General features: G+C 39.2%; 1 protein-coding gene across 3 annotated transcripts in view; it reads left to right on the top strand.

Moving 5' to 3' along the window:
* Positions 1-12478, top strand: part of LOC121951622 (receptor-type tyrosine-protein phosphatase N2-like) — a 256425-nt gene that overhangs the window by 133154 nt on the left and 110793 nt on the right. For all 3 annotated transcript variants that reach the window (XM_042498013.1, XM_042498012.1, XM_042498014.1), the window contains exon 12: positions 4827-4891. In XM_042498013.1, the coding sequence (XP_042353947.1) occupies positions 4827-4891 (65 nt within the window). The remainder of the gene's footprint in view (positions 1-4826; positions 4892-12478) is intronic.

The following is a 12478-nucleotide window of genomic DNA, read 5'->3' as shown; positions in this document are numbered from 1 at the left end:
TTATATTAACTTTACTTTTCAAGGCAATGAGTTTCCAAGATTATTTTAAGTCAGATCAATTTGCCAGATTTACAGAGTTTTGTCTTTTGCCTCATGAGGCACATACAATACTGAAATGGCTAGTTCCAGATTTTTCTGTTATACTGCTTTGAATTATTTATTGTGACAGTATTTACCACCATGTTGGAAAATCTCAGTCTAAAAGGCTCCCTGTAGCCACTGACTGCTAGAGACCATGCTAAAGGGGCCAGTATACTCACTCAGGAGTACTGGTCGGATCATCGAAAAGCCTCTGAAACCCCCTCCCTCCCACAGCTCTCTGATATTGCATTAAGAGGGTCTGTGTCCGACCATTTTGGTAACTTTCAAAAGCCGACGATCCAACATTCACACCCACTTCACGCCATGATTGGCCAGCTGTGTGGAGGTGAGAAAAGAGCCAGGGTTTGAACTTCTCTCTCTAACTCTTTTCTTCATTCTTGGCACAAATATTTCTGTCATCTGAACAACCGAATGCAACACTATGAGTGTCTTCCAGAAGAGACTGTCTGAAAATATGCGCTGTTACCTTCACATTTAAACAATGTCTCATCTCCAACCTCTCACTGACGGCCGACTTTGAACTCCATCCTCGAGTGACACTGTTCAGTCAGTACTTTTCATTATTCCAGAACATGTCGCACAAACTTTTTCTCTAATGTAACCAAGCCTTAAGGGCAAAGTAAAATCACCAGCAAGTGTCCATCTAAATCGCTGGGTTACTTCTACGCCAGCTTTGATTCATGTTCAATGAGGTGAAATATATCTTCTCTGTGTGCCAATAAAGAGTCTTATTCTTGTGTTTTTTTTTTCATTTCAAGAGGCATAATTAGCTTTATTTAATACTAAATCAAATAGAAGTAAGCAAAACGAGAAGGTGGCGTTAACCTCAAGTAACCAGGAGAAAGTGCAGCGAGGAACAGTCATGTTTACTTTATATCAGACAGAACTGTCAACTCATTACAGTCTGTTTCCATCTTGAGTCTGAAATTGCAACAACTTAAACCAATTTCCATGTGGGAGGGGAAACTGACCAATGTGTCTGTCAGAGTCTAACGCCATTTAAGGCCCACACTGATGCGTAGCCATGCCAACATACTGGTTTTGCTTGGGTTTTAAGAGTAGAGTTGGGTTAAAACAAACTACCTATACGATATTAAGAGACAAGTTGAATTTCCAAATCAGAAAATTGGAAGAACAATGCTAACCTGGCTTGAAGTGGTATTCCTAACAGCACCTTGTTTTTCCAACTGTTTTTACTGAAAAGTGATCAACATGGATATGATGTCATTCCCAGTTCAATCGTCTGACTTCTGAGCTAAATAGAATGCGGCATTACAACTCCTCGGTTTTGGCATACCGCTGTTTGACAGCAGTCAAGGCGCTCTTTGGATTGATTGCTTTTTAACCGAAACCACTGTTTGTTTCTTGTCATGTTGCCAGACTAATGAATCAACTCAGTGGAGTGGGCTAATTCAAAGGTCTGGACCCAGAGTCATGTGGCTACAGTCTTTAACCCTTTGAAACCTGGATCAACTTTGGGTTTCTTGTGCTGCGTTTAGACACCATTCACAAGCTATTTAACCCTTGTAAACCTGAGCAGATTGGTTTGATTTCTTTTCAAAAGCTGGGGGGAAAGCAACTGACCAACTTGGAAAGAAATTTCCTACAAATTGTAAGAAATAAGTAAAAGGTGACAAAAAACAATATATTAAAAAATGTTTTATAAAGAGGGGAGAATTATTAGAAAACAATTCAAAAATAGGGAAAATATCCAAAAAAGCTATCTATTATTTTAAAAATGTAATGTAGTAAAATAAATACTTATGCATTTTGTCAGCACTTTTAGGACATTTTTTGCTTATCTTCTTGTAACTTTTTCACAAATTTTTGCTCTTTTTTTGGGCCATGACTTAAGTTGCTTCTTGACTTCTCCCCATGTTTTTGAAAGACACCAGGCCAATTTTCTCAGGTTTCAAAGGGTTTAAAAACTGCAAGAAGTGGTGTTCTCGCAAGTAACAGACAATGAATTAATGCAGCTACCAAAAGTAAATCAACAGGTTATCACATCCAACAGCTGCACTGCTCTCTGTGGCCTGAACCATCCACGCATACTGCACCTCTGACCACTACCCATTTAGCGATGTCACAACAACTGACAAGTGATGGAAAACACCTGAGACGACAGAACCCAAACAAGGAGCAACCGACGTCTCCATCAGACATGTGTAACACTGAACCAGAAGTCCATTTAGATGCTCCTCAGTGAGCACAAGAAGAGGCGACACTGACAAACCAATTCAGCCACTTCAGCTTCTATTTCTCACTGAAGGGAGCTCAGCCTGCACTCGCTACCTGCTGACAGTGTTATTAAGACATGTCGGCCCACTTGGCTACCGCCGACAAGGTGTTCATACGTCTCTGTCTGGTGCCTGGACGCCAAACAGTCTACCGCTTCTGCATTAGAAACAGTTCGCAGTGGTTTTATTACAGTAGATGTAACCTAGATGAGTATATTTCATACTTTATGAATACCTTCCATCATGTGATGCACTTAAAGGCACCAATCAGTTACCAAAACGTGGAACACTTTACTGTCTGTACTTGAAGTGTTATTTTTAGGTATGAGAGTGATATAAGTGCTAACAGAGTATTTATTGGTCCATAGGTCAATGATGTGGTTTTTACTGTAAAGAGCGACTCATTTAGACAATGGAGTTTAAGGTCAAGGTCTGTGGTTACACAACTCATGGCAACACTAGAGAATCATGCTCCGACAGATTGAAAGACTGATTATAAAAGCTGAATTTAGAGGACTACGGTTGAGTCAAGGCCCGCTATTTGCATATCCTTCATCTGCCTGGTGTGTCAACAAAGGAGACTCGCTCTCTGTCTCCACACCGGTGTATTCAGATGCAAAGTAAAGTGAATGTAATTATGTATCCTTTCTTTTTTTTTTTCCTCATAACATTTTGTTCTGGCTTTAATATGTGCTCTGCCGTGAATTTCAATTGTAGCTCTCCATTTGTTCCCCCTGTAAGGCGATGAAAAAAAGAGAGCTTTGTGCAGGGTTTAATTCTATTTGCGTGGAAATTTGTTGTAATATTTGCCTGGCGGCAGGTCAGGCTAAGAATTCATATTTCATAAAGTGAAGATATGCTACAGTAATAGCTCATTTGGTTCTGGAGCGGCAGAATTTATTGCCGAGCCTGTGGAGGTGTTGTTGGCCTAATTCAGCAAACGTTGGTGTCTGGGAAGCACTCGTGATAACCTCAATGACATCACCACCTTCCACTAAAATCCAAATTTCAGTCAAAGCTAAACTCTGACATCAGTTTAAAGGATAGTTGTAGTGAGGTGAATTTAGAAATATGTGAAGAGAGAAAAGAGGATTTTCACCAAAGCTTCATGAAAGTGTATAAATCCAACTCAGCCAATATGACCACTCACCAACTGTACGATATGATTTTGACCTTCTGCCCTCTCAGCACATCACAAACTGGAGAAAAAAACTGAGACTGTGATTGATTTAAAATAACTAAAAGTAAAGGCATCTGTAAATACATCAGATGAAACATCTTTATGGCGGTGTGGTCACTGATGAAAAATCTTCTCTACACGTTAAGTTATAAATCAACAAGATTAAGACTCTCCTGCTGCCTCTTGGGGCCTCTGAAGTGCTAAGCTGCTTTAATGTGGAATGAAGACAGTAATGTATTGAAGAATCTAATGATAATGTGAATATTTAAAAAAAAAAAAAAAGTAAAAACGGCTGAGCTATGCCTCTTAAAGGGACAGTTCAACCTAAAAAAAAAAATGTTAGCAGGTAACTATCTGATTTTTTTTCATGAAATAGGAAATGATTTAAAAATACAGTATGTACCCAGTCGTACCCAGTTTAACAAAACCTGTGCATTTTTAGATATATTTGTCTTTTTAAAGGGACAGATCACCCAAAATTAAAAAATACATCTTTTTCTCTCGCTTGTCGTGCTTTATATCAATCCAGAATGTTTTGGTGTGAGTTGCAGTGTTGGATATATTAGCTGTAAAAGTGTCTGCCTTCTCTTGAATATAATGGGACTAGATGGCACTCGGCTTGTGGTGCTCAAAGCACAAAAAAATACATTTAAAAACTCAACAGCAATGTCACTTTCCAGAAATCATAGCCGTGTTACTCAAAATAATCTACAGACCTTGTTATGAGCAGTTTCATGAAGGAACTATTTTCTTTTGAGCAAACTACACCTGCCAACTGTCCCTTTAACCCCGTGATGGTAGAACATTGTATACTCGGGATGTGTTTAGTCATTGTGAGTTTCTCTGTTTAAAGGTTGTGTTTTACACTCGTGTGATTCTGGCTCTGCAGTATATATTGTATTATGTGTGTTTAAAGTTTAGGATGAAGACGGAGGTTATAGATTTTCTGTGAATCAGTCGAGCGCGGTTTAAAAGCTGCTTCAGTGGAGTTTGTACCTTTGATTAATAGCAGCGTCCGTACACACATGGATGCATACTACACTACTGTGGGCACCAGGGATTAATCAATTTTTAAAAGTTTATCCTGTTTAAACTGTATGAAGAGTGAGAGTTCTGTAATATATCTGTTGTGGTGGAAAGTTTTGGTTTGTGCAAATTATTGTTTGGCATATTTAGTTTGAGAAACCTTTTTTTGTGAGGCTGTTTGTTTCAACACACTCAGGCTGGAAAAATTATAATCTGTATCGTAAATAAATCTGTTTGACATTTATCAGCTCCTTTATTTTTTGTTCCCTCTCTTCCTGTAGTTCAGCAGAAAGAGGCTTTGGAGAAAGAGGCCAAGGTCAAGATCCTGGAGGCCGGGGTCACTGATGTGAGTACACTTTTCTTTTCACGTTTAAATAGGGATGCACGATTTTTTGCCAATATCCGATATGCCGATATAAAAACAACTTATTTGGCCGTTACTGGTATCATTATATCCCCTTTTTTCCCCACCTAATTTTAGTGATCATCAGGTCTCCTCTGTAGCAATATAGTGCTTTTCAGTGTATGTAATATTCATTCATTGTGCAGACTAAAATAAAAAATGTAGGGTTGATGTTTTTGTACATGTCCACCTTTTTAATAATAAAAAATATATCTATTTGTGATATAGGCAGAAATCATTATGTTGGCTGATTCCTATTCTTCATTTTAAAGCCAATATCTGCCGATACAGATGTTATCGTGCATCTCTACTTTTAAATGAAACGTACAAATTATAACTTGACACAGATTCACCCTACACAAAAGGGCCAAAAGTATGTGGACAGCCCTTATCATGGGCATTAATCTAATGCTACTGGATAGCAGCCTCTACACTTCGGGAAACTGGCTGAAGGGATTTGCTTCCATTCAGTCAGAGAGGTCTAACACTGATGTTGGGTGATGAGGTCTGGCTCTCAGCCTGTGTTCCAGTTCATCATAAAAGTGTTGGGCAGAGTTGAAGTCAGAGCTCTATGTAGACCAGTGAAATGTTTCCACAATAAACTCAGAAAATTATTTCTTTTTGGAGCTTTTTGGCATTGTGCACAGTGGCATTGTCATGTTGAAACCTGGCGCCAACATCCGAGGCTTAAAAGTGAAGCCAATGCATTGCCAAAAACTGCAATACATCGAATGGCCACTTGAGGCTGACCCAACCCAGAGACCCACATGTTAAAATGACTAACTTCACAACAGACATGAACAGCCTGCTAACAGCCTGATACAAAAAAAAGGTTTTGGTCTCGATAGCTTATTTCAACATTAATAAAAACTGTGCAGGGAATGATTTTTTATTAGAGCTGCCAAACAGTTTATTAAAATTATGATTAATCACATTTTTTAATCATGTTCAGTTTTATTATTTTACATTTCAAAACAGTTTTGAAGTTCATATTGACAAGGTAAAGCAACACTTATCAAATTGTTTTGGTTAGGAATCAAATGACAGAAAGAGACAGCATGGGTCTAGCATAAAGTGGGCATGTCTGTAAAGAGGACACTCATGGGTACCCACAGAACCCATTTTCATTTCAATATCTAGAGGTCAGAGGTCAAGGGACCCCTCCAAAATGGCTATGCTGTTTTTCCATCGCCAAAATTTAGTCTAACTTTGGAGCAATATTAAGCCCCTTGCTTGAGAAGATAGCATGACATGGTACCACTGGATTCCTCAGATCTTCTAGTTCCATACCAGTATCATCACTCTAGCTTTAAAACTCAGCCTGATACAGCCCCTTAAAGACAGTGATTAACCAGTGAATAATGCAAAAAAAGGCCCTAATGGCCTCGCGATTAAGGCATTAATACTGACAGCCCCAGTTTTTATGCCACCCAACCATTTACATTTTATTATGGCCAAAATCAAAACAGCGACAGCCAACATGGAGAACGCGAGGCTTTAAAACGGCAGTCCACAAATCGATGACATCATGGCAGCAACGTACATTCTATGGCTGAAACAGGACAAACACCGTATTCTTTTGAATATCATTCTAAGCTTTCATATGTTCCTTCATTGGATTAACGGAACCCATTCCAATCAATTTGAAGTAGCAGCATACCAAAAGTACACAAAAAGTATGTTCATGTGTGTCCATGTCCAAATATGAAGCCTAGCACAGAAAAAAAAAAATTATAGTGCCATTCAAGCTTTCAAAAACAAACAAAAAAACCTATGCATCTTTGTTGATTTCTATCAATTGTCATTTTAATTATGTTTAGAAAGATACAATGTTAATAAAATCTAAAATACACTTTCTTTTACATTCTGAGGAACCAAATGTCATTCGACTCTTTTCCGTTCTTTTAAATGTATACTTTAAGTAAGCAGCATTTCAGGAAAAAAGAATCTCAACAACATTTCTGATTTTTGGCACTTTCTCCCTCCCTCCCACCTCTCGCCTCTTCTCTCAGCCTTTCTCCCTCTTGGTTTTCATCTCTTAGCATTGCTATTCTCCACCATCTCTGCGATAAATAGACTGCTGAGCGTCTGCACTCGCCTATTGATTCAAGAGTTAGTCTGCACCGATGACGGCACGCCATTCACCATGCTTATCAAAGTGGCAGCAGCGAGGTCTGGGAGAGAAACGGTTGGAAAATGGGGGCGGGTGGGGTGGGGGGTTCAGGAGAATAGGGGGAGAGAGAGGTTGGGAAGGTGGAGGCGGAGGGGTGGAATGGAGGTCTATAGAGGTGATCAATACCTAACTGCAAACAGCAGCCAATTATGGCCAATCGAAGCTCTGTTGTAAGGGAGAGAGAGAGGGGGAGAAGCAGAGAAAACCCCTCCATCACAGGCTGCCAGACAGAGGAATAGCAAGAGAGTCACAACCTGCAACAAAACATCCATCATCACCCCATACAGTGTTTATTATAGTTTTATCATACACTGTAAAATAAGAATATTAGCATACTACATCACAGCTGACGGCTTGAAACTACAAAAAAAAAGTTAGTTCCTCAACAGTGCAAGGGAGGTGATTTGTTTTCCCGCTGACGTGTTTTCCAGCTCGACTCTGTGAGGGCTTTTTGAACAGGCCTGCAGGTCTGAGCGTTGGCTTTTTTTGGCAGGCAGAGAAATTCTCATTGATGCCTGCACATATGCATGTGCCTGTTTTAAATGAAGATATCATGAAAATGTATTGATCCCTGGTGGGTAGTTGCAACGGCACAAGTAAGAGGGAAGACTAGCATGGCAGTAAAACCAATAAAGACAAAACAGTCGATCAGTGAAACAGCAGATAAATTATTGTGGGGCTGTAAAAGTTTATGCACCTGACAATTCAGCATGTGAAGTGCAATGGGTGAGCAGGATTTACACAGAAAGAATATGTTGGAGTATGTACCTAAGCACAGTTACAAGCAGTGACTTAAATCACTGCACAATAAGTGGCTCAGTCCATTTATTTTATTTCTGTCTCTTGTAATCTTTTCACCCTCTTGACACTTCATTGTAAAATGGAAAAACGAAAGAGAAACAAAGTAGCTTAAAATGTCTGAGAAACCATCCCTGTTGAGAATTGCAGGCAGACACAAAAATGTCGAGGAACTGACACTTAATTGAAAATACTTGGTACTTGGTACTAATACTTTGGTGAAAACCCATCACCCTCAATAAACCACTTGGTTCAAATGTTAGCACTCTATTAATTAGACGTTATAGTGGTTATTAGCATTACTGATATTGGTTAGGAGGCTACTCCTGCAGAATGCTGTTATCACATTGTAAATACCTGTTGGAAAACTTAACCGTTCCTTATCAGTAAGCCGAAAAGATGCTAGAAAACTTAACAGGCCCTCAATATCCTTCAAAGTAAAGTAACGGCAGTCTTCAAAAGGCTCACTGACATCCTGATGGCAGCACTTTTACATTCTAGTTGTGTTTAATTTAGATTCATTTCAAGGTTTTTTTCCCTTTGAGTATAAACCATCATGTCAGTACTGTTGATAGAATAAGGAACCAGTGTCTCCCAGGTTCAGTCCCTTCAGCAGCCAAAGCGTTGTCCCTCAGCAGCCTTCGTGTCCAGTCCAATTGTCTGCGAGTGAATCAGCACATCTCCTGCTGTTCATTCTTCGCAGGTAATTCATGATTCGTGACCACACTTCCAAATTCCTCATGTATCGGGGTTTCTGAGAAATTGAGGCAGTAATTCACCTGGTCACATGGCTGCTTTTTTGTTCTTTGGAATTCAGGACAGCAAATGCACTGAAGCTTCAGTAAGCATATTGATGCCATGTGTTTTGAGGAAATATCTACTTTTCTAACTCTTAGTGCAGGCAATTTACAAAATAAAGGCAACACTTGAATGAATACGAGAGCCGGTACATGTCAGTTTGTTAGCAGGATATCTGAAAACAGTTTTAGTCCAAACTTGTCGAAGAGATACTCTCGGTTTAAGAATCACTGGAGTTTTAGTTTTGAAAAGGTTTTAACAGTCAATTAATACTATTGATATAAAGTGGTGGAAGAATTATTCAGATTTTCACTTCAGGAAAAGTACTGATACCACATTGTGAAAATGCTCATCTATAGTAAATTAAACTTTTGTAGATGTTTAAGGTGCTAATTTTTATTTTTATTTTTTTAATTACTCCTTTATATACTGTTGTGTAGTTTAATCTTCAGCAATACATCATAGTCTATAAGATTATCATATGTCCTTTGAAAACCATGTATATCGTTTTATGACTTTAGAAAAACAGACCTGTTTCAAACAATCTAAGAGGGGTTTTGAAATATTTCATTAAGCTTAAGAGGTAGTGGAATATTCTCAACACATAAAGGAACAGTTCCTTTAGTCTATCACAAACATTTAAAATCACCACATTTTGAGAAACAAGGTTTTCACTGAACAAGGGGAGCAAGGGGATGAAAAACTGTACTATGAAAAGTAACTTAAGCTGTTTGATAAACAGAGAACACCAGTAATGAGTCCTAAAACCCTCAAGTCTGTTAGTGTTCCAGCACCTGCTGTTCCTGCGTCAATGGGTTTTTGGTTTAGAAGCCTTAAATAAGGTCTGTAGTTAGCACAAGCTGAAGAGACTTTAACATTTTGTTCTGTTGCATAAACTTAGTCAGTAAATACCCCACTCACAAACATTGAAGCTTTTATTTGTTTGCTATCAAGTGGCTAAATTAGACTGCACATTGTTATCACCCAGAACCACGCCAAACATGGCTTTACAGCCTCGTTGTGGTGAGGACACGACCCGAGTGTAGTTTGTTTTAGTCCAGCAATACCTTTTTACTTCTGGCGGTTATATTTAGGCTTCAAAAATCCTGAAAACGGTGTTCATTTGTGAAGATTATCTTGCTGAACAAAAAGTATAAGTATCATTAACGTTTGTTTACCACAGAGCTTATTTTCTGCAATGATCCAAAATCCAATGGGAAAATACCATAGGCTTTTTAATAGGAGAACCAGAGTTCTGAGTTTATACTCCAATGACACAAAATGATTCACATTTCATCTCTGGCCCAGACTGTTGGATCAGGAGATAAACATGCTTTTTGTAAATTTCATTGCTCACACAATGACTGTTCAGTGGCTTTGATGGATTACAAGCCTTCATTAAAATCTCAAACATCCTCATTTAAGTAGTTATATAAAGGTTCGTACGGCACGCTGCTGCTCGTTTAATGAGTTCAGGCTCTCTCCATTTTCCTCCAGTCTGACCGCTGTTACCTCACGCGGCTTCACGATTGAACAAGGCCTCATCGAGGACCGCAGAGAACTCGGCACTGTTGTTTCCACACTGAGACTTGCGTCCAATTAAGAGAACGTGTGTGTGTGTTGGGAAGGAGGTAGGAGATAAGGTTGCCGTGGCAGCAACCAGATTATAATTGTCCTGGAGTGGCACTAATCCCCCTCCACCCCAGCCAGCTCGTTTTGTTCACCGCAAATCAAGGCGCTTCCAATCTGTCCGTCTGAGAGAGCGATTTCACAAATAGAGGGAGGCAGGGAGGAGGGTAGGAGCTAATGAAACAAAAAGAAAAAAACAATAGTAGATGGCCCTTTCCATCACCACTTAACACACTCAATACACAAGAATACAGGCAGGCAGGCATGAAAACTCACATTTACGCAGGCTCAGATTTGCTTGTTGCTTCAGATTGATTCAAGTTTTCAAAATTACAGCAGCTGATTTCTCTGAGTGAACTCATCAGCTTTTGCTGCTTGGAGGTTAAACCATTTTTACAAAAGGAGTAACAAACTTAGGGCTCCGAATTTGGAAAACGTAAGTGGTTACCGTACAGGGAGGATCTAACATTGTCATACAACAGCCAGAATCGCAATTTCTCAGTTTAAACTGCAACTTTTTGAACCTTTTAAGTCCCCCAAAATACTGAAAGTACATTGCTAAATTTTTGGAATACTCTTTTACACACTGTTAAGTCTGGTATCAGGACACAGGATACTACAAATTATGCTCTGTCTTCTAATAAGAGTTAGCATTTGTAAGATTCTTGACTAACCTTAACCATGTTGTTTTAGGTGCTTAAACTGAATCAAGGTTAACCATACTGATGGGGCCTATTTTGTTGCATTATTTTGGGATCTTTTCGTGTCTATCTGTTGCATTGTAGTAGGATGGTTGATGATCAAACCCTTTAAGTATTTGACTGCTGCTTTTCATAAAACAGTGCTGTCTATGCACTGGAAAGATACAAATAGTTTTGAAAATGGTGCTATATGACCATATTTTATCCATGACTACAGTATCTTACATCAGATGCTTCAACTGCCCAATCCCAATGCTGCTCTAGTTGCATTTAATCTCAGCCTTAACTCATACTGTTTAACTTGTTTAAACATTACTGTTAGCTAATCTTTTCATGCAACAAAGTGATAAAAACCGCCTGTCCAATTTGTGCTTTTGTCACATTATCCAATGCACGGTGGAGGAATGTAATCTCCACATAATCCGTATCCACAACAGATAATCTGGGGTTTTAGAGTTCCTCCTCATTTCAGATTTTGTCAGGTAAAACCTTATGTCCTGCTCCACCCACCCAACAACAAAGAACAGCTTTCACAATGATTTTACCGAGAATATATTCCTATCTTTGGTTTCTGTGGTTGGAGGAGAGCAGAGTGATAGCATCCCTCGTAATGACACACTATTGTTGTGTGCTGCCGGCCCAGGTGCCTGAAAACAGTGCAGGATTTGAAAGAGAATATTCATGAAGCAGACACACACAGACTCACACACTGGATCAAGGTTGTCTGTTCACCACAGTGCCCTGTTCTACCTGTAATTTTCATCACAAAGAGGAAAATAAATCATAGAAGATCAGAACAATGGTAGGCGTGCGAGCCTGTATACATACACAGAGTATTACCTGCATGTGTGAGCGTGAGAGTGCACCTGAGTGTGTATACATTTATGTGTGTGTACGTGTGTGTGTGTTTGTGTTCATACACTCATGCATCCATCTGCATCTCCGTCCATAGATATTCAAATGGCTCCATGTGAAAAATTGAATCGAGAGGCTGTTGAAGTGCTGGCTCTTCTTTTTCTCTCTGGTCGAGACACAGCAAATGGCCTTTGATATGGTAATGGCAGCTCACCGCGGGGGCCCTAAGGGCCAGATGCATGCTGGGATATGTCCCAGGTGTCACTCATAGTGTGTGGGCTACCTGGTTGTGGAAGACAGTTTGCTTGCCAACAGAAATGAACAGTTTTTTCCTCTGCCATAGAGGTCATGTATGTTTTTAGTCCTGTTTGTGTTTATTAGGTCATCAAACACATTTAAAGTGTTTATGTTTGGAAAGACATGAAGTATTGGTGAAGTACTTTTCCAATTATTATTTTTTGTAGCTATGTTAACACCGTCTTGCAACACATTTTTCATGCTGTTCTCATGTACTGTGCGTACAAAAATCTACAAAAAGTAATGCAACATAGTTTATATAAAACTCATGTAATTATG

This window comes from Plectropomus leopardus, chromosome 12, assembly GCF_008729295.1.
Source record: "Plectropomus leopardus isolate mb chromosome 12, YSFRI_Pleo_2.0, whole genome shotgun sequence".
Taxonomy (NCBI): Eukaryota; Metazoa; Chordata; class Actinopteri; order Perciformes; family Serranidae; genus Plectropomus; species Plectropomus leopardus.
This window is presented reverse-complemented; position numbering and strand designations above follow the sequence as displayed.